Here is a 22,773-nt window from a genome sequence, read left to right as displayed (position 1 = left end):
CAGTAGCCCAGTGTTTCTGGAAGGCATCCCAAGCTGCATGAGAGAACTTGCAGCGACTGCTTTTAAAAAAGCAAAGTTTGTTTTTATTTGACAGCAAGTTCAGTGTCCCTGTAAATGCAGCTCATTGGAATTCTTTGTTTTAGGGCAAAGTGCAGAAAAACACAACACAGGAATAAAGCAGGGCAGCTTTCCCTGAAGGTTCACTTGTTCACAGAGGACAAATTTGCCAGATGAGACTTTGTGCTGCTGTTTCTGACCTCTAGATCCCTCTTAAAAAACCAAATAAAAGGGATTGTTTGGTTCTGAAGTAAAATAGGTTTGCTTTGCCCTAATGTGGTGGAAGCCACATATCTTAGTTTTTAAAAACAGCCAGTTTTAAACCCCCTGCCTCATAATCTGAAAAGTAGCCTCCCCCCATCCAATTTCGAAATATTTGGCTATTTCCAGATACTTTTTTAGATTGGTTCCTGAACAAAAGTACTGAGGGGTGGGGTAAACTTGCTTTGGGCTGAAATGCAGATTTTAGTCTCTAAATTCAAATGTTTTGTTTCTTGGCCGGAATAATTTGTGCTTCATGTAAAAAGAAATCCAGCTCTTGGTGATCTTGCTCAGATGGGAGGTGGTGAGGACTGACAGGTCTCCCTCCCCACCCCAGTTTCCAGGACACTCCAGGGTTTGGGTCATCATGTAGGACAGCAAGACTCTGGTTTCAGTTTCCCTCTTTGCATGAGAATATTCTCAAACCCCAACTGAACCATGAAGCCCAGAAAGCCAGAAGAAATTTTTCCACTTTACTCAGCCAGATGCCACCCCTGGAAGTGTCCAAGGCCAGGCTGGACAGAGCTCTGATCAACCTGGTCTGGTGGAAGGTGTCCCTGCCCATGGTGGGGGTGGAACTGGATGGTCTTTAAGGCCCTTTCCAACCCAAACCATTCCATGATTCCATGCTGACCAGTTCCAGCTGAGGTCAGTAGCTCCTTTGCTGCATGGTGTCTTTCCAGCACCAGAAGGAACCTGGGAATGAGGGGCAGGAATCCAGATACTCAGATTGCATCATTCCTTTGGAGTCACTCCTTTGACTTCAGTTGTGGTAATGATTTATAGCAGATGATCTTTAGAGCCAAAAATAGAACTGTCTTGGCCTGACCTCGGACATGGATATTGGATCACCTCCCTGGATTTGGGGTATTGCACTTCATGAACAGTCACATTATTTCCCTCAAGTTTTGCTTTGTCACCTGCTCTGTAAGAATCTGGAATTTTCAGGAGAGACCACAGGGAGTAGATGCTAATTTTTTATACCCAAATCCCGAGTTAGACTTTTTCAGAAGATCTCGAGGGGAAAACTTGGTAAGTTTTAGGTGTTATGTAAATGACAGCTATTACTGTTCTCTCTCAGCGCATCAGATCCTGAGTTGCTGTTTGAATTATCTAATCACTGTCAGCCCGAGTGGTTGCAGTGGAGGCAATTACAGCAGTACTTTCAACTAATTCCTATTCATGGAGTAGTGAAAGTAGTGAAAGTGTTGATTTGAGGGATAAGTGAGCTCCCTATTCATGATGGAAAAGGCACCTAAGAGCATTTGGGGCTGGTTCTTGTTGCTGCTGTCAAAACAGCATTAGCAACATAAACAGTTCACGTGCTGTCTTCAACTCGAGGAAACACTGACAAGTCTCAGGCACGTGCTAGACCGTGGTGGCATCAAGGACCTAATTATTGGCTCTGTTTTGTAGCTCATAACGGGGTCGTGATGAGCTCCCTGTCTTGGGCACAGCATCATCTCTCCTGTGCATTGACTGGAGGGCTTTCAGGGCTTCTGGGCAGATGCTGCCAAATTGGTTATTCACAGAATCATGGATTGGTTTGGATTGGAAGGGACCATTAAAGGCCACTCAGTCCAATCCCCTTTCTCGCTGTTTTATTTCTGGAGGTTTAAAGCATCATGTAGTTTATGCTCTGTTGAGATGGTGCTGGCTGTTCACCTGTGGGAGCACAGAAATGGGACTGTGCTAATAGCACCCATTCTTGAGGGCTCCACTGCTTCATTTTTGAGGGTGCTAAGTGGGTTTCCAGTGAGGGGGTTTCTATTCTTTTAAGTTTGTTTATAGAAACTCAGCAGAGAGGAGTTAACATCACCTCACAAACATTAATGGGATTCCTAATTGTGTGTTCAGACAAAAAATCGTTAATTATCTCAAATCAAAACACTTTGTTCTACTTTAAACTGCCGTTGTGGTAGGATCTCTCTGCCCAGAGATTCCCTAAGAGGAGAGAGCTGACCAGCTCCTACAGAGGGAGGAGGAAGCTCAGGGGAGGGACCTCCCTGACCTGCCTTTCTTCCAGTTTGCTCATTGGCAAAAAAAGGCCATTTGTCCTTTATAGGTTTGGTTACTTGGGTTGTGATGATGTTTTCCTCAGGCTCTGACATAATATTTCAACCCTGGGACTCTTCTCTTAGAGAATTGTTGCAGTGTGGGATTGGAACCAAAACTCAAAGACTGCTGTTTCTGCTGTGGACTGATTTGACTTTTGCATCCTTGGAAGTACTTACATGTGCCAGGTTTTTTTTTTGGGGGGGGGATGCTTTGTTTTGCCTTTTTTTTTTTTTCCTCAGCTGTGGGGAACAAAATCCTCTGAAGGCAATTGCAGAAAGACTCTTTCAGGAGAAGTAGGTGCATTTTTAAATTGTGCTTTTGGTGTAAGCTGTCATTGTGGTCAGTGTCTAGTCATTTTTGAACAATTCAATTCAGACCCTTGCATGAAAAATAACAGGTTGAGTGGCCAATAAGCTGGAAAACTGGAAGAAAAGCTTGATAGGTTCAGCTGGTGCCTGGCATGGGAGCAGCCTGTCCATATGTTAAATGTTGGTGCAGCCAAGTGGGCCAGGAGTGTGAGTGCCCACGTGTGAGGCAGGATGGAAAAGCTGGGGGAGAATGATACAGCTGGGAAAAACAGCTAAAAACTGGTGAGAGAAGCACAGCTAGTCAGCTTTTTGGGCGCAGAAATGAAATTATAGCCACTTTTTATGAACATAATTGTGCTGAATACGTTGATTAGAACCCATCAGGGGTTCAGAGGATGAGCTGCCTTGTCTGGGAGTTACCTGTCAGGTGCTGGCTTAGCTGGGGCAGTGAGATGTGTTGATGGGTCTTCATCACTTATCACTGCAGTGGATTTGTGCTGTGAACTACTTGATAATGGCTGGTCTGATTTTTTTCTTTGAAATCACACTGATTTTTGGTGGCAGTTTTGATTTATTTCTAACTTACCAGGTGTTACTTTGGAATTACTGATTAAGTGTGGGCTGTGAACAGTTGGCAAGGCTTATAATTCTTTCCTTCTATACAGGCAGCATGTTAGCAGAGCTGAGAGCCATGGTTTGAATGTAAGAGGATGGTAGAAAGTGCACCACAGTTAAAGAATGGGTGGGAAGATTGCAAGAAATGGTGACAGAAGTTGGAGAGATGAAGTGACTTAATGCTGTAGATGGAAAGGTGTTTTTTCAACCACTCTGCACAGAGTCTGCTCCAAATGACTTGAATATAAATTCAGCCAGACCCTGGAAGCAAAATTCCAGGTGTCAGAATGGTCCTTGGTTCTGCAGATAAACGATCTGCTTCTTCATTACCAGTAATTCAGTTCCTTCTCCCTTTTGTATCCTCAGTTTCCCTTATACACAGAAAACACACAGTGTCACCTCTCATGCCTGTGTGATGGAAGGTCCATTCCTACCTGTCTGCTCAAGCTTTCCTCACATCTCCCTTAGGCATGCAAGACAGGAAGCAGGAGCAAATCCACATGGAAAAGTGTGCCACTGTTTCCTAGAAAGCCCTGCATTCATTTGCAAGCACAATTACAGCTCTTCCTTCCAAGCACCTTCCTAAGAATTTCTGGTTGCATTATAATTCCAAAGAAATAGGATGTAACTCCCCATTAGCTTAGTTTTATGTTTGCTCTAAGCTACTGAGTTATTAATTGTAGCTCCAGAGCTACAGCTGATTTATGAGTTTAACTCCTGTATGAATACTGGTGATATTCAAGCCATTGCAGATGCCAAGTGTACTCTCTTGTGTTTCCAGATTTACCAGAGATGCTGGTTGGTATTCAAAAAAGCTTCAAGCAAAGGGCCAAAGAGGCTGGAGAAGTTCTCAGATGAACGAGCTGCTTACTTCAGATGCTACCACAAGGTAAGACACGAGGTTGTTTCTCAGTTTGTTATTTGATGTAATATCAAGAATAAAACCTCAAGATTACATGCATTAATTGGGCTGAAAATTGGAACTGTTTTTACTCTCAAGGTCCTAAACCCATTTGTATGTTCCTTCACTCAGTGAACTAGAGGCAGAGTAAGTATTCTATTTTCTGCTTTGTACAAACATCTCGCTAAGTGGAAAATACCTGTATTTTTAAAGCAGCTGTCCTTTCCTCAGGCCTTTAAACCCAGATCTGAAATATTTTGCAATGGCTGCTGCTCTTCATATTTACAGTAACAATGATCCAAAGGAACATGTGAATTCAAAAAGCTGGGCACTTTAAGGTTCCCATTTTACTAGGATTTTGCATCTGTTGGAAGACAGTACCAGCTACAGACATGAAAGACAACATGCACATTTTTCTTGTAATAATGATGTGAAAGCCTTTCTTAAATTAATTGGTGTTAAAAGAATGAAGTTTTTCCCTCCAGTCACTTCTCTAGAATTTTGTGCACCTTTCATATTTCATATTCACCTGAGAATTTACATGTGTAACTCTCCTGGGCATGGAGATGAAAATAAGAAAGCCTTTAATTTATAATCATTGCTGGCAAAAGTTTAATATATTGGAAGATTAGGAATTATGTGCAAGCTCAGCTTGAGGGTGATCTGTGCTTCACTTTGACATACATTTAAGAGGAAATCTTGAGAGAATAGTGAATCTGAATTCAGACTTGTCTGTCTACATGGCATGGAATGTGTAATTGATTGGTCATAAAACCTGTGGCTATTTCTAACAAGTCAGGCCCAGAAATAGTTCATTCACATTTACATTAAGCAACTTGCACAAGTAATGAGTGGTGATTTTCCACCTGATGTGTGTGAGGGCTGCACAGTGTGTGAGAGAATTTCCAGCATTGACTCTGTCAATTATTGCTGCAAATCTCTGTTTCTTCCATTGTATTAATGCAATATTTTAGCAGCACACACTGACTTGGAGTTCACACTGGGTAATGGATATGAAATCCAAGAGGAATCTAAAAGAGGCTGAACTTTCTTCTCTTCTTTCAAAGAATTCTATAGGTTAACACATATTTGCATGTATATAACCCACCAGCAGCCTGGGCCTGCAGACTAAAGCACCATGGAAAGTCTCATTGGCTTAGAGGGATTTTCAGTTATAAGTCAAGCTTAGTCTATATTTAACAGTTATTTAATTTGAGATTATTGCTTCTTCTATGAATTTAGTTTCTGGGTTTCTCAGGTAGCTTATTTGACAGGAGTAAATGATGGTCAGACTCCACAGTCAGTCACTGGGAATCGACTCTTTGCCTTAGTGGCTGCACAGATCATGGTTTCTTCCTCTGAAAGCTGTAACAGTGTGTAATCACAGCTGGGATATTAATAGTTATAGACATTAAAGCAAACCCTAGTCTTGGCTGAAGTCTTGGGAAACACTGTCAGAGCAGTAAGACATCTTATGCACATATTGTATCTGTTTTTTGTAGGAATTGTGTCAGTCATAGAATCATAGAATGGTTTGGGTGGGAAGGGACTTTGCAGATTGTAGCGGGGAAGGATGGCAAACCTGAAAAACCAGTGCACTGATGAAAGCTTAACACAAACAGTATTTATTACAAAGAAGTGGCCAAGTAAACAGGAACCCGAGAGAGAGAGAGAAAAGGAGGGAAATAAGCCCTAAATACAACACCCCAGTCACTCAGGTGCTGTACTTATGAGTGCCTAGAATTCCCCTCGGAGTGTTGGCAGGCTCACACGATAGCGGCCGTCCCCGTGAAAGGCAACGTTGTCCTTCCTGTGAAGCTTGAGTCCCACTCCCAGCACCAGCCATCTGCTTTTTATACAATTAATTGGTGATGTCTGCCTGGGCAGGTGTGGCCAGCACTGCCCAGCCAGAGGCCTTCAGTCCCTCCCCCTGTTATGCAGGTGGCATCTCTTCTGCACACACGTGGGTACCCTGGGATGTCCCTGTGCCCACGTGCTGCACCTCAGGGGGTCTTTCCTGAATGAGTCTGGGGGCTTACTTCATCCTCCTCCTCTTCACTTTCTCCTTCAAATGCCCTTGAAGGGCCATCAGCCAATAGTGAGGTACTAATTAATTATAGTTCATACAAAATGCTTCCTTCAAGGACTAAGTTCTCGTTTATCAGTGCTTGTTTCCTTATAACTTGGCAGGAAAAGAACAGATTCTCACAAGTGGCTGTGCCAAACACAGACCAAAAAATAGCAGCATGTAATTAAGCCCAAATACACAGATCATCCAGTGCCACCCCCTGCCATGGGCAGAAACACCTTCCACTATCCCAGGTTGCTCCAAGCCCCATCCAACCTGGCCTTGGACACTTCCAGGGATGGGGCAGCCACAGCTTCTCTGGGCAAACCTGTGGCAGTGACTCACCAAAATCTAGGGGTTATTTCAGGCAGGAAGAAGGTCTGAACCCAAATGTCTCGAGGGGAAGTGGGCAGAGAAATGTTTACCTTTTGGAGGGAGTAAAGCACAGCATGGAGCGAGTGTTCCTGACAGCGCTGGTTCCAGCAGGGGGAACTGGTAGATTGGATCCTAAATCTCCTTTGGGGGCTCATGTGAGGCAACTGGGGTCTGAGTCTAGAGCTGGATATACCCCAGATGATCAGTCTGAGCTTTGATGCTTTTTGGTGTCTGGCTGAGCTGCCAACTCCAATCACCCCTTCCCCTGAACCTCTCTCTGCTTCAGGGCCCAGGTACATAGACCCAAACTACAGGGTAATTGCTGAGGTTTCTGCCAGGGGAGCCTGTAATCCTGCTGTGTAATCCAGAGGGATCTCTCTTCCCAGCATCCAGGTGGCCTGGATGCTGTGGATGTGCTTGAGAGGCTGAACAGCGATCTCTGCCCTGGGAATGTTGCCACTGGCATTTGTTCTCCATGTTTATTGCCCCTCTTGGCCACACTGGAATGATGCCTCAGTGCTGTGGGGAGGTTGAGATGGGATTTCCCAGGGCAGTGGGGTGTCCCTTCTGCAGTGACTCTGGGGCTCTGCAGTGTCCCCATTTGTTCCCTGTGATGGAAAGACTGCTTTCTGGTTGTAAAATCATCAGCTCTCCAAGCAGACAGGTCCCCGTTTATTTTTAACAAACCTCGCTGAAAGGGAGCTAATGAATATTAAACAGCATTTTCTGGGCAAAATATCTTCACTTACAAAGAGCACAGGTGGATAAAAATGAGTTTCTTTTTAAAATAAGCCTTGTAAACGTGTGAAATTCTAAGGTGGTGAATGATACAGCTTCTAACAGTGTTAAATATGAGCTGCTGAAAAAAGAGAACATGTCAGTGCTGCTCTGTACCCCTCTGATAAAAACCATAGTTAATTATTAATAAAACCTCCAACAAATAACTGAATATGGCAGAGCCTTCAACTATCACTACTTGTCACCTGCTTTTGATGGTATCAAGGCATCATCCACAGGTCTGGGATAGTCACTGCTCTTTTGATACACATTTTGTCAGCAAGAGCAGCTGTTGTGATAACAGCTCCATGGTGTGGAGAGGCTTTGCTGTGACAACTCTCATTTTGTCACTCCTGGACAGAGACTGCTGTCACTGTCTGTGACAATGAAGTTAATCCTGCAAATGAGAGGCCCAGCCAGTCCTGTTAACGTGTCAAGTGTCACTGTGCCATAAACTTGTGCTAATGAAACTGAGGGCGAACGTGGTTCAGTTCTGAAAGATGATGCTGCAGGAGGAAAACCTCACCTACAGATTACCAGTGTTTCAGAAATAATGGTCATTAACTTCCTACCTGGGTTCTGAAGTGATTCTCAAATGCTGTTGAAAGCAGCATCAAATATGGAAGACTGAGGAGCCCCTGCTCACCCCATCGATCTCGGGAGAGGTTTAATCCATCATAAAACTGTAAAGGGTAGAAAAAGGAAAATGATGAATGGAGCTAATTTTTCAGTAGCACCTGCCTCCTTCACTGAAGTGTTTCATTCTGTTACTATTTTTTTTTTTCTTATGATGGATTAAAGTGCAAATGTTCCTCTGATTTATCAGTAGAAAGAGGCTGAGTGGAGCACTGGGGTACCAGTCACTGGGCTAAGATTATCCAGCAGCTCCTTGGCACCTCGATCCATCAAGGTCTTGTCTTTATCCATCTGAATTCTGGATCCCCAGAAGTGTTTCTGAGGCGTCTCAGTGGTATTTTGGAGAGTCCAGTTGGTTTGCATTTGATGGATGTATCCTTGTCTGCAGCCCTGCACCAGGGCCTGAACTTGGACATCCTCACCACTGGAAGAGTTAAAACAGAAAAAAAGTACCTTTTTTTTTTTTTTTGGTGTAATATTGACCTTTAAATACTTTCTAATTTTGTTCTGTTTTTTTTTAAAAGTGGAAAGATTGCCGTGTCCTAAAATACAGGTTGTCTGAGAACAGTCATCTGTAGCTTATGAGGAGAACTGGGAATTTGCATACACAAAGCAAATTGCCCACTTAATTCATTGGGTCCCACAAGGGAGAGAAAATAATTAGAACCCAGGCTACAAATTCTATGCAGAGAGTTGCCTTTCAGGTAACTCTCTAGTTTTCACTTGTTAAATGTAAATAAGCAACCATATATTGCCACATGCTTTAACAATACTGGAGAAAGGAAGAAATTCTAATGTCTCCAGGTTACTTTTTTGACTTTGCAATGTACCAGAAGAATCCTTAATATTCCAATACAAACCCAACTAATTGTGTAGTGCTGACAGGAATACACCAGTTCCTTGAGGGGATCTAAGTTTTAATCCGATTGTATTAATCTTGCCTTGAAACAGCAGAAGTAATTTAACCAGTCTTTCTGTCTAGTTATGGAATAATCCATTTGGAAAATTGAATTCTGTAATTTGTAACTGTTTTCCAGGCAAAACTGTATCAGCAGCAAACGAAGTGTTTAAAGTATGACCACTCTGCTAATAACTGGCTGTTAAACATTTCTTTTAATGAATACCACAGCTTAGCTATGAATGAAGTGTCAAGTTCAAGGCTTTAAAAGAGTTAAAGTAACTTGTCAGGAGATTTTGGTGTCTTCACTCTAATGCCATGAGGTTCATGGCAAGGCTGTGGGGCAGGTTCATGTCCTTCCATATGGAAGGACAAACCTTGTTCCTGTGAGGGAAGGAGCAGCCTCTGAGAGTGGTGGAAAAACTGAATCTCTAAATCTGGTGGTTGTTCCTGGCATTGATTTCTTGGAGTTTTCTTTCATTTCCAAGCCAGTGTTGGGGTTCTGGGCAGTGTGTGCAGTTCTGTGTGTGAGCAAGGGAGAACTCACAGCTGATGGTTTTTCCCACTGAAAAAATGGAGATATAGGTATGGTTGTACATTTTATTTATATTTATATATATATATATATATATACACAAGTACACACACATATATATATGTTTTAATAAATATATTAAAGCCAACAGGTCAAGGGAGGTGATTGAGCCCCTCTGCCTCGCTCAGGTGAGACCCCTCCTGCAGAGCTACCTCCAGCTCTGGGAAAGGATGTGGAGCTGTTGGAGCGAGTGCAGAGGAGGCACCAAGATGATCAGAGGGATGGAGCAGCTCTGCTGGGAGGGAAGGCTGAGAGAATTGGGATTGGTCAGCCTGGAGAGAAGTCTCTGGGGTGACCTAATGGTGGCCTTCCAGTGCCTGAGGGAGCTCCAGGAAAGATGGAGAGGGACTATTTCCAAGGGCCTGGAGTGACAGGACAAGAGGGAATGGCTTCACACTGCCACAGAGTAGGGTTAGATGGGATATTGGGAAGGAATTCTTGGCTGTGAGGGTGGGGAGGCCCTGGCACAGGTTGCCCAGAGAAGCTGTGGCTGCCCCATCCCTGCAAGCATTCAAGGCCAGGTTGGACGGTGCTTGGAGCAACCTGGGCTAGTGGAAGGTGTCCCTGCCCATGGCAGAGGGTGGAATGAGATGATCTTTAAGATCACTTCCACAAACCATTCTGTGATTCAATATAAAATTTTAGCATGGTATTTATATTAGTAAGTTAGATATGTGCAGGCAAATCTTATAAGCAGAACTGAGCAGTAGCATTTTGCATTAAATGTTCCCCTGGGGTGTCCTGGGAAATGTTAGATGTATACTCATCATGGGGGCAATTTTCAGTAAGCCAAGGCAGAACCAGAGTCCTTAATTAAGATTAAAACCCAGGGTACGTGAGAACCAGTAGTATGACAGGTGTGTAGGCAATAAATATACTCCCTTGTGTTGTGTTCTGAAAGGCTCCCCATATTTGAGAATTATGCACTAATTCAAACAATAGCTTGAATGCTAAAGATCGTTTTTAGTAAACTGTGTGTTTGGCATGTTTTTGAAGGGAATGGGAGAGATGGAAGAATTCTGTCTGAGTGCATCTGTCAGGGTGAAGCTCTGTCTGCTTGTTCTGTCAGCTGGGAAGAGAATGATGAATCCCTGTTCCTGGTTCAGAACTCTCTTACCACACATCTCTGCAAGCGTTTTAGTTTTTAATCTAATGAAATGTATTTCAATTATATGGATTGTCATCCTAATGTAAAGGAGGCTTGAGAGTAAAGAGGAGGGGGCAAGTATGCAAAGGGAGGTCTTTAACCCCTTACAAAACATTCTTCTTGTGATTTCTCTGTTAACAAGGTCTTAGATCTGATATTTGTGGTTTAGAATTTTAGAATTATGTTGATAAATATACATTATTTGCTAATCTCTTATAAATAAAACCTACATGAATTGAACTAATCATGAAAACACTTCTTTTGCAAGAGCCTGGCAGGAGGAGAGTTATTTAAAAATGCAAAAAAAAAAAAAAAAAAAAAAGAAAACTCGAGCCTGAGATATTTGCAGGTGTTTGATGCCTGCTCCTGACTCCTTTCCAAGAGCTGGTGAGGGGGTGTTTGCAGCCTGTCACTTCCTCGGTGTGAATTGGGTGCGAATGTGCCAGACAATTGGAACCATCTGTTGCTCAAGGGTGAGCAACAGGGAGGCTGTTTAGTCATCTGGGATAACAAGGGTGTTTTGGAGCCCCTTGTGGGTGACACAGCAGGTCAAATATTGTGATCTTTAGGTGACATCTCCCTCAGGGGTGCAGGTGTGACATGGAGCCTTCCTGCAGGAATCGCTTCTTGGCTAAAGCTGGATCTTGCCAGAAGAGCCATTAGCAAAGTGGAGAGCATCTCTGGGCCTCTGAGAGGTGAAGGCAACTTCAGCCCCCAAAGGAAGAAAGGGCAGGTGCTTGAGTGTTGTTTTGCCAGACATAAAAATCAGGTGCCACAAGGTTGTGCCCAGGACAGAAGGTATGAAAGCTGGGTTCTGGGGACTCTTGTGCAGGGTACCACTTGTGCCACCGGCCTCAGAGAGAGCCCCAGAGTGCCAGGTTTTGTCCATCTGTGCCTGGTGCTGAAGGAAGCCTTAGTCTGGAACTCTCTGGGAGGAGCCCAGAGTATGTGCATTTTGGTGCAGACGTTTGGACCTGGGTCAGGGGTCAGAACAGGGGCTGCCTGGCTGTCACCCTCCAAAGGGAGATGCTTTGGTGGCATCTTGTGCAGCTCAACAGAAGCCACCAGGAAGCCTTGAGATGCATGTGAAGGCTTTGAGGCTGTGCCCTGTGAAATGCCATTATACAAGAGCTCTCAGGCAGTCAGTGCAGCACAAAATAACTCAGGAGCTGCCAAATTGTGTAGCTAGATTTCTCCAAATATAAATACCCTTTCTTTTTCTCCCCCAGTTCACAGCTAAAACATGAATTGCAAAGGATTTGATGATCAGTGACATTAATGACATAATACTGTTGATTTCAGACGTCACCCAGGGGGTGAAATCATGTGCCCTTTCCTTTGACCAGGCTGTAAGCCAGGGCTTTTGCTCTCTTGGAGGGAGATCCTGGTATCTGAGGTATGGCAAGAGCAAATCTCGTTCCCCATGGCTGGATTCAGAGCTGACACAGTCCTGGGAGAGCTGCAAGGTGGATGTGACACGTGCAGTGTGCAAGGCTGGGAGCCTCTGGGTGGGCAGGGGTGAGCTGGAGGTTGGAGTGCAGGGACTGGAAAGTCCAGAATGTCTCCAGTGGTACAGAAATGAGAGAAAATGGGTGGTGGATGCTCTGTACCAGGGCTCATGTAAGGAGATAGGGCAGGAATTGCAGCTCACAGCCTTAGGGAGAATAAAACACGTCAACTTGGGGGTTGTGATCTTAGGGATGCTGGGAGTGGTGAAGGGAAAAGGTATGAGGCTGGAGTCACAGTAAGAGAAACAGTGATCAGGAGTGTCTGTAGTGCAGGGCAGACAAAGCAAATGCTTTAATCTTGTCTTTCTCTCACTCCCAGCGGGATGAATGTGCTCCCATGTGGGCTGGAGGTGCCTGACTCAGGCTGCACACAGGGGCAGCAGTGATTCTGTTTGGGTGGGTTATTTTCCTTTCCCACCCCTGTGCAGGAGCCTCTTTATGAATTATTTTATTTATTGTGTTTTTAAAGCTCTGTCCTAAGTCCCTTCATTATCCCACCTCCCTCACTGTGGATGTGGGATATCTCCCAGCCCAGGGCTGATGGGGTTCACTTGGTGCCTCTGACACTGCTGAAAGTGCTTTTGGCTCCTGAGCCAGCACAGAGAGGCAATTCCCTATTTTCTGACCAGTGCAAACCTTTCCTGATCACACTGAGCCCTGTCAGCATCCTCAGGATTCATCGTGCTGGAGACAGTGGGATATCCAGCAGTAGGAGTGTGATGTGCCTAATTTTCAGAATGGAGCTTTCCATTAGCTAAAATCCAAGGTAGGTAAATGATTCATTTCCAAAATGTAAGACTACATTCTGCTGACTTTGATAGTTGAAGGTACAAAGCTTCATTAGCACATTCCCTTGCAGGAAATGTAAATGTGCTCAGTCTAAATGTCAAGGTAGTTGCTGTCCTGAATGAAAAAGTCTGGTTCTTTATTTCCTCTTGCATTTGAATCCTTTCTTGGCATCTGAGAAAAATATATTGGAGCCTGGCAGCTGGCAATTTGTGCTTGACCTGTCATGTACTGAGCACGGTGGGAATAGGTTATGACAGATTTATCATATTTAGCAAGGAATTTGTTGGTGTCTGGTTAGCACTGGGGGATGTGCTCCCATCACAGGATTTTCTGGAAGAGCAAAAAATCCTCTTGCAAAATTAAGCACAATTAGGAAGTCTCCCTTTTGACACTTCTCAAAATCTTCAACCTGGAGGCTATAAAAACCTGAGTTCTAAATTTGGCAGCTCTGCAGAAGGTTTGGTGTGTTCCCCATGGGCTGTTCCTTCCATTATGTCCTTCTGCTTCTGCCCATAAAATGAGTTTCCTGCCATTGGATCTGTCATTTATTTTTATTTTGGAGAAATGTTGCCCATGAGCTGCTCTTTGTTCCTTCCATTCCCAGTAAGAACCCCTTTTTCAGGGGTCTTGCTTGGAAGTGTGATTTTTGGCTGTCAGTTCTCTGCTGCTCGAAGGGGCTGGGCATATAAAGTGACTCCAAGAAGAAAGTGCCTTAGGATGAAATGCTGATTGACCCCAGGATGCTCTAGAGGAGGGTTTTTTGTTGCTGAAACCTTCAGCACTGATAACTCTTTATAATTCCTGTGTCTTATTTATAAGACAATTGCTGTGGTTTCTTTGTTTAGAGTTACAACTGGATATGAAACTAGTCCACAGAACCAACAAACCAAAGGAGTGAAGTTGTTGGGTTGCACAGCTCTGCTAAATTATCCCCCTTTCTCTCTCTCCCCCCAACCCTTACTGTGTAAAAGAATCAGTGAAATATTTTCTGATAATGACTATTTAAATGAAACTTCCTGATTCCCTTGTTGAGAGTTAGCCCTTACATTAAAATTATTTTAAATAATGAAGAATTCCTCCTCAGTCAAATTTAAGAGCATTGTTTTTGGGTTGGGAGGGTGAAAAGTGCATGTTACGAATATAAAGGCACCTGGTGTGTATTTACCAAAGCTGTATACAAGGTAACAGATCCATGTTTATTTATTTGAGGTATGAAAGCTGTTTTTCCAAACAGTATTTGGCAACAGAAGTCTTTGTTTACAAGTCCGAATCTTTAAATCTGAACCACTTTCTAATAACTAAAACTGATTTTTTTTGTTGTTTTAAATGGACCATTCTAACAAATCCTCAACTTTCCATCAAACAATAATTTAGAGAGCAGCTTTCACCATTCTACAGCTTTGTCCCCCACGATGAAAGCTGTACTAGAACTTGCTCCTCCAAATGGGTGAATCCTTTGGATTTTCATCTTCACCTCTCTTTGCTTCTGCTGCATCAGGCTGGTCTTTCTCATGCCCTTCATGTCAATACTTCTCAGACTGGAGGGAGCTTTGATTCCACCTCTTGGCTAAAATTCTGCGGGGATGGTGTCACACTGAAGCTTATATGCAGACAGGAGAGGCTGCAGGACGTGGCTACTTCATATTCCAGGGTCTTCAGGGGGAATGTCTGAGGTGATTCCTGCCAAGGCTGCCTTTCTTTAAGAGCAATCACAGGCCTGTTCGTGCTGTCTCACCTTTTCTCTCTCCTTTCCATCACGATATAATTCTCTCCTCTCCTTGCCCAGTCAGGAATGGATATATCTCTTTTCAAGCTCCTAATTAAAATTCCAAATTGTGCTTTTTCAGGTCACAGAGCTCAACAATGTGAAGAATATATTAAGGATGCCAAAAAGCACAAAGAAACACGCTGTGGGGATTTATTTCAGTGATGACACCTCCAAAACCTTTGCTTGTGAGTCAGGTGGGTGAAATGGTAACACACATTAGAAAACATAAGAGCGTTAATCGTGGAATTATAAATTATTATATACCTACACGCAGATTTTTGGGCATTTATACAGAACTTGAGGCAGATGAGTGGTGCAAGGTGCTGCAGATGGAGTGTCTTGGAACACGGATTAATGACATTAGCCTTGGAGAGCCTGACTTGTTGGCATCTGGAGTAGAGAGGGAGCAGAGTGGTAGGTACATAAATGTTGACCTTTTCACCTTTTAATGGCATTGTTTTAAAGTTTTGAACTGTACATGTGGATATTAGAAATAAATAGGAACAAATTGCTTTTCCAAGCCCTCCTTCTGTTTTTGGGGGGGGTTGGTTTTGTTTGTCTGAGGGGTTATTTTTTGACTACTGTTTTTAATTGCTGCCAGAGATAATAAGTAAGGTAACTAGAATTATTTTGGAGCAGCACTTTTCTTTCTCAGACAAGTTAGTTGCTCTTGGAGATGGGAACTGTCTTTTGTTGTGTGTTTTCTTGTATGATGTCAGTGATGGAGGCACTTTGGCAACATTGTAAAGAAAGTAATAAATAATAGTAATTGCATGCAAAACTTGAGCCCATGGCTACTTCACTTTCCTATGCAAATTAACTAATTACCTGCACAAGCAATGTATTTATTATTGCACACAATTTTAGTAGTTGTTTGCAAATATCAGGATTGTGCTGGTGCAGATCTCTTCGGGCTCTGAAAGCACAAATGTTTGAGTGCAGCATTCTGACTGCCCCAAGCCTGCAGTTCATTGAGTACTGGAAGGAACTGAGTCTTTGTTTCTGAATTAGTTGTTCTAAGTGGAAATAATATCATGTATTAGAGCTGGAAAATAGGAAATTCCTTGAATGACTTGCACATGTAACGGGCAGGGATTTTAGACTAACCTTTTGTTTTTCTCCCAGAGAGATTCAATGTGTATTTGATGCCATCCCCTAATTTAGATGTGCATGGGGAATGTACCTTGCAGATAACATTTGAGAATATCTGTCTTTGGGACATCCAGAATCCCAGAGTTAAACTCGTCTCTTGGCCATTAAGTGCCCTCCGACGCTACGGGCGGGACCCCTCGTGGTTCACCTTTGAAGCAGGGAGGTAGGTCTGGGTTTATTTTATTATTATATATTGCTTTTATTTCCTGGTGCTGCTGGGTGGTGCTCTGGGCCACTTCTGAAAGGTGTTGACCTTCAGCCAGAGGCCAGTCTGGACACGCTCCTAAAAAACCCAAAAAAATATTGAAACAAATATAAAACCAAACAAAAACCATCTTAATCCCAGTTGGATGGAAGCAGCTGCCAAATAAATGTGCCTGAGGGTGGGTGTGGGAGAGCTGAGGTATCCCAGGGGATGGCAGGGTGGAGGGGGACAGTGCTGGATGTTACTGTATAGAGTTATACTTAAATAAAGCAGTATATGAGCCAGAGAACCGGAGGGACAGATCTGGGAAGAAGAGGTGAATGTCATTCCAGAATTTGTACAATGTTCACCTTTGGGCAGAGAGTTATGGGGTCTGTATCAGGAGAAGTGGAGTTTGGTCTTGAGGGCAGTGAGTGCCAAGTTGTTTCCCAAAAGCAAACTAAAGGAGAAGGAACTCCTGTTTTCCACTGATTTTTTGTTTGTTTGTTTGTTTTTCAACAAATGGATTTATATGAAATGTGAAATGCAATTCCTTGGTTTAGAGATGTTCTGTATTGCTCCTGCAGCTCTGTTGTAATGAGCTGAAGACTTTGGCTGGAGCTGGAGCACTGGGGTTGTTGAACTCAACTATCAAATAATTCTCAGGGGATATGGATGCTTTATTTTAGATCAGCACATTAAAGAATTACAATAGTAAAAGAGAAACAGATCATACAATTAACTTATCTGGGCAGGGAAAAGGCATTTGGATTTCCATCCTCCATATTATGCAGGATTTAGCCCTCTTGGGGAGGGGAAGGAATACGTTTTCATTTAGCTGATAATGCATCAGGACAATGCAATTGGAACACAGAGGATTTGTATTTATTGTTTCAAGTGGAAGATAAAGCTGTGCAAAACTCATTACTGGCAATGTTAAAAGTCTGAAGGGGAAAGACAAATTAATCTTACCTGGCACAGATTCTAGATGGAGTCTAAATATAAAAAATCTGGGTCTGGTGTGTGAACTCTCCAGAGCCTGTGATAGATCAGCAGTGCTGAGCTGAGTCCCTGGCTGGGACAACACAAATATGGCCTGAAACAGTGAGATTGGACCAGGGCTGCTAAGAACCAGGGGCAAAGACTTTCAAATAACTTTATTCCCTATTTCAACCACCGTTGTTTCTCACTGCCTGTGCAGTGACACTTCTAGAGCAGCACGGGAAAGTTTTGCTTTTTTCGTGGCGACCTGTAAACTTCCATCTCACACCTGGATCCCTTCTGCTCTTGCTTTGGCAGGATGTGTGACACAGGAGAAGGACTGTTCATCTTTCAGACCAGGGATGGGGAAGCAATCTATCAGAAGGTTCACTCAGCTGCTTTGGCCATAGCAGAACAACACGAGCGTTTGCTGCAGAGTGTGAAAAATTCCATGGTACGGCTGCTTGTTAGGCCTGGTGTTCCAGGCTGGAATATCCAACCACCAATGTGTGTCTTCGGTGGAATTTTAAGTTTTGATATAAGGATTCTGATTATTGCTCTTATTAAATTCTGCTTGGTTATAAACTGTAGGGTAATATGTATAACTGCAATTCCTTTTCAGGAATCAAAACAAGAGGGAAACTTTCAGTCCTCGATCTTCATGTTTGCAAAGCTGTCAATAAGTGTGAATTGATGCAGAGATAAATGCACATTCTCATTAGTTTCCTTTGATGAATCAGCATCATGAGTTTGGTTGGAAGCATTTCTTATCAGTTCATTTGCAAAATGTTGTGGCTCGTGCTCAATTTTCCATTTCCTAATCAGTGTCTATACTGAAGATTTGGGAAGAGTCATATGGTTCACATTAAACCATGGAGAGGACTAGGTGTTTGCCTGATCTCTCAGTGAATATCTGTTTTCCACAAGTGCTTTTTGTATCTAAAACTTGGTTTATGACACACATGGCTGGTAGGAAATATAGAAGTGGAAGATGCAAAACTAACAAAAAAAATAGTGAAGGATCTCCAAAAGCTTTATGTCTAAGGAAGGCAGTTTTGTGGCACTTGCACAAATGTGTTTCAGGGTCTTATTAACTTCTAATTTAATTTTTTTGTTTGCTTATGAAGCCTGTAGAGTGAGAAGGAGTGTTTTGTTTATCTCATTTCTCAATTGGTCTCTGCACTGCAGGACTCACAGGGTGACTCTGGCAGCAAAATTAGTATCCTGAAGATAAGAGGTTTTCTGCAATATATAGAATGCACAGAAAGGACAGCTGTGGAAGAACTTGGCTATAAACAACATCTCTATTCCAAGCAGTAGTAATCTGCAACAAGTCTTTCTTCTTTCCTTTGCTGTAAACATAAGCACTGCTGTTATCCATGTCTAATCCTTTCAGTAATTCTACTGTCTTAGTTTCAGGGATAAGTTGTAGTAATGAATTATCCCAGTATTAACTGGATGAACCAGCTGGGATGAAACAGAAAATGCCATTATTACTGTGAAAATTTTAGTAAAGATGAGAGTGGATGTTGAGGGGATGGAGAAGGGAACAAACTGTCTTAAGTACTTGGTGTTCTTTTGTTCTTCCACAATCTTTGCTGGGTTTGGCTTTTGTTTAAAACCAAGAACTTTTTAGTTCTAATTAACGAAAGGAGTTCTAGTTGAAAAATATCCAAAACTGAGATAGATTGTGCTCAACAGTGAGCATATCCAAAACTGAGATAGATAAGTGCTCAACAGTGACTAAATTAAGCAGATTAAAATTAACCTAGGCTAGGTCAGTGTAACTAACTAACATTTGTATCCACCAGGATCAGAAGTGATGGAGTAACCTGTTGAGAGCACAACTTCATTTTCAAGCAGCAGGGATCAGTTCTGAAGCAACAGTGAATAGTTTTAAAGGCAATTTCATATTTGTTGGCTTTGCATTTATGAAATAGCATCTTTAATAGATGATGTCTGATGCTGCACTGTAAAGTTCCCATCTTAGAAATGCCAACAGACTGCACAGATGCAGAGCTGCTGTAGATTTCAATAGGCAGCAGCTGCACAACCTCTCAAAGCTTTTTCAGTGAATGACCACAATCCCTAAATCTAATTTTATAGATCCTAGATTCCTAAGTAGGGAATAACAACATATTCCTGATGAGCTGAAAGTCTTGTAATTTAGTAGCAGAATACGATTGTTTCAGAGGAGTCCATGTGCCCCTGAATATGAGTTTCCCAAGCCTGCCATAGGAATGTTGCCTGGTTCCAAAATACTCACTAAGGCTCAGTGGCTTCTCTCAGGTTCAAGATTCTAAATCTGGGATTCAGATTTAAAAATTTAGGCAGAGGGCTGTTATATCAGTGTAGAACTCCATGGCTTACTTTGCTGATTACAAAATATTTGTAAAGTACCTCTTTGTTCAAATTGATTGATTTCCCCTGTATTTTTCTTCTGCTTTTGAACACCTCAACGAGGACTTTATTTCAGGGGCTTGCATCTCATCCTCAGCTTTCTGTATTGTTTCTGTCTCCAAGACTTACTTACTCTGTGTGGATTCTTTGTATTAGTGAAGCTTGAGTTGTTATTTACAGAAAGGGTAAGTAAAAGAAGAAAGTAGGAGATGTGGTGGTGAGAAATGAAGTCTATGCTGAGTGTGTTCTGTTTGCTCCTGGAATCCTGACCACTGCCATATCACTGGAGTGATTATCCAAGGCTGAGGGGAAGGCTTTATTAATCTACCTGAGGGCTCCTGCAGCCTGTGCAAGAAAAAGGAAAAAAGAGAGTTGAATATCCCATGCTGACAGAGTGAAATAAAGCTGCCAAGTTCTGCTGAGAACGTGGGCTCTGATGTGTCTGTCACCTCCCTGGCAGTCACTCCTGCACACCCAGTACGTGGTTCAGAGCATGACTGGAGCTGGCTCTGGCTCCCGAGATGGGAAGTGGGTGCAAAGCAGTTCCTGGGATAGAACCTCACCCTCACACGTGCTGCTGCTGCTGCTTCATGCCCGGGTCTGAGCACGTGCTCACCAGCCTGGGACACTTCCACAACTGCAGGTCGCTTGTTTTCCTTCTGGGTGTATCCACAGCTCTCTCCCTTTTCTCTTCTAAAGGCAAGAATGAGCTGGCTATGCTTAGTGATGCATGAAATCATTCTGGTCATTTGGTAACCCATCCCATCCAAATGTTTCTTTCCTTTCACTTTGGCCTTGCCAGGCAATGGAAAGAAAATACCTCTTCAGGTTATATTTTCGTGAGGATTTGGTTGCCATGAAAACTGATGGGAGCAAGTGCTGTGACTTCACTGCTCTCCCTTCAAGTTGCTTTAAAAAAGACATTAGAACCTGACACCTCACTAAGAAATAATAACTGTGAAGCTCCCAGTCTTGGCAGCTAAAGCTCAGTGCTTCATGGAAACAGATTATCAGCCAGTTTCCTGCAGCCTTCCCTGACTCTTCTTCCCTCTTGAAGTGGGCACTTTGCACTTGTTCCATCTGATGTGTCCCTGTCCAGGCTGGAGCTTCTGTTAGCTCTGGCCACTTCCACAGAAATTCAGAATTAACTCAGAATTAACTCAGAGTTAACTTCTAGAATATTTACCATTAGTGCAAGACAGAGAGCAGCCAAAACAGCAGCAATATGTTGATGCCCCTTAATACCTGAAGTTGTTGCTATTACTTGATCAGTCTGTAGTTTTCCTATAATGAAGTTGCAAATGTTTCTTAAACAATTATTGTTCAAATTGATTTTGATCGATTTGCTGGGAAGAAAATCCCCCCCAAAACCACAGCAAGTGCAGTCTTCTCCAGGGGGAGGTTTCAAGAGGAAGGTTTGCCTCAAGTGCTAGTTGTCCTGCAAAACCTTTGAAAATTAGGTTGTCCAGCCTGAGGAAACCAACCAAACCTAACAAACTTTAAATCATCTTTATTTTCTTTCCCTTTGGAGCCATGTTTACAGCTAACCTGAGAGAACACTGGTGTGCAGAGGTTTTTTATTAGTTTTTTTTTTCTTTGCTTTTGGGGTTTTTTGTTTGTTTGGGGTTTTTTTCTGATTTTGTGTTTTTTTTTTTTCAGTACTTTTTCTAAATTTTTGTAATTTTTAATGCAATTTTGCCGATTTGTTAAGGTGGGATCCAAGAAAGAAAATACTTAATCTTTCCTCTGCAAGCCCCAGGACTTCTGAGACCCAACACCCTGGGTTTGGCCCAGAGCTGGTGTCACCATCCAGGTGACAAGAAGTCAAGAGGTGGGGCAGCAGCTCCCCAGCTGCTCCTGACAGTGGCTGGGAGCTGCTCCATCCCCTTCCTCCATGGGTCTCTTGCAGCATCCAGAGATGTGGGGTGGCTTTGGGTTGTCCCTCGCAGCTCCTCCCATCTTTGCCGTGTGGGTTTAAGCGTGACCGAGCATCACTTGCTGCCTGCTTTATGTGCAGGGTGCTGTGTTTGAGTCTCTCTGGGGATCCTGATCCCTGCTCAGCTTCGTTCTCCTCCTCCTCTGAGCAGAAATGGGTGAGGGTGGAGATTTGGTGCCCTCTGGTTATCAGTTTATTAACCGTGTTAATGATGTGTGGAACCGCACGTCCCGCCTGGCTCCAGCCTGTGCCCAGACGTGCTCCAGCATGTCAATGCTGGCTGTGGGACCTGCTCCCAGCTCTGGGTGCTCCTGTGGCACAGAGCCAGGGCGTTAGCAACTTGTCCCTCCTCGTTGTGTTGCCACAGAGATGCAGTAGGTTAATTGTGGGAATGGAATCAATCACCATTAAAGCTGCCGGTGCTCGCAGGCTGAGGTGGTTTGATGAGACGCTGTGCATTCAGCACAGAACACAGTAATTCTTATCTTCAACTCTGGACTTCTTAACTTCTTCCCCTGCTGATTGAGTTCAGGCCCTTTTCTGTGTCATTATTTAGTCTTTCCCTGGCTGTGTCTCTGGTTTTTTGTCTCCCAAGCCAGCCTGTTGATTTTTGTACTCCTGCTGACAGCTGAACTATTGCTTGAACTGCCTTAGCTCGCTGTCCAACTCACCAGTAAATGAAACCTCCACAAGAGATACCTACAGCTGAGAAATGCCATCATCCCTGATTGGTATTCCCTGTACAAGATCCCTGGTTGGTTGTTTCCATGGTGCCAAGGTGTGTGTGTGGTGGCACTGCAAGGGAACTGTGATGAACATGGTGTAGGTGGGTCCTGGTGCAGTGACTCACATCCAGCTGATGTGGAGGTGGGTGTTTTCAGAGCTGGGCTTGATTTGGTTTAGTTTTACCTTCACATCACAGGTGTCCACTGCACAGAGAGGAGGTTGAAGGTAGAAAGCACTTCGGAATAACTTGGAAATTGGTCTCTTCGGATACACTCAGCCCTCACCCCTTTTCTGTGCTTGCTTTGCCTGTTTGCTTTTGCTCCAAAATATACTAATTTTCTTGTAAAAGGTGCTGTCACCTCTGGTTTTGTGAAACTAAAATGTAAAACTTACTCTTTTGTAAAAAACTGCCTTCATAAATTAGAAAAGTCTAGTTGAGCCTTGGTATGTTTGAATGGTGTTTCCTTGAGCTTTGGGAGGAGAATTTTACCTGTATTCTCAGAGGGTTCACAGATTTTCTGAGTTGGAAGGGGCCCACAAGGATCATCAAGTCCAGCTCTTAAGTGAATGGCTCACACAGGGATCGAACCCACAACCTTGGCTTTATTTGCACCAGGCTTTAACTGAGCTTAT

At 43.3% G+C, this 22,773-nt stretch overlaps 1 protein-coding gene and 1 long non-coding RNA gene across 4 annotated transcripts in view; both read left to right on the top strand.

The window, feature by feature from the left end:
• Nucleotides 1-22,773, top strand: part of DOK5 (docking protein 5) — a 42,541-nt gene that overhangs the window by 15,424 nt on the left and 4,344 nt on the right. For 2 of the 3 annotated variants that reach the window (XM_064674171.1, XM_064674173.1), the window contains exons 2-6: nt 4,081-4,188; nt 14,841-14,955; nt 15,056-15,175; nt 15,887-16,076; nt 17,397-17,532. In XM_064674171.1, the coding sequence (XP_064530241.1) occupies nt 4,081-4,188; nt 14,841-14,955; nt 15,056-15,175; nt 15,887-16,076; nt 17,397-17,532 (669 nt within the window). The remainder of the gene's footprint in view (nt 1-4,080; nt 4,189-14,840; nt 14,956-15,055; nt 15,176-15,886; nt 16,077-17,396; nt 17,533-22,773) is intronic. The other variant, XM_064674172.1, reaches the window with a different exon arrangement.
• On the top strand, nt 17,539-22,573 carry LOC135423681 (uncharacterized). Its single transcript, XR_010434882.1, has 2 exons — nt 17,539-18,778; nt 18,809-22,573. It is a non-coding gene; the product is annotated as an uncharacterized LOC135423681 (long non-coding RNA).

The sequence above is a fragment of the Pseudopipra pipra genome, chromosome 17, assembly GCF_036250125.1.
Source record: "Pseudopipra pipra isolate bDixPip1 chromosome 17, bDixPip1.hap1, whole genome shotgun sequence".
Taxonomy (NCBI): Eukaryota; Metazoa; Chordata; class Aves; order Passeriformes; family Pipridae; genus Pseudopipra; species Pseudopipra pipra.
The sequence above is the reverse complement of the archived record's forward strand: the minus strand, read 5'-3'. Positions and strand labels throughout refer to the sequence as shown.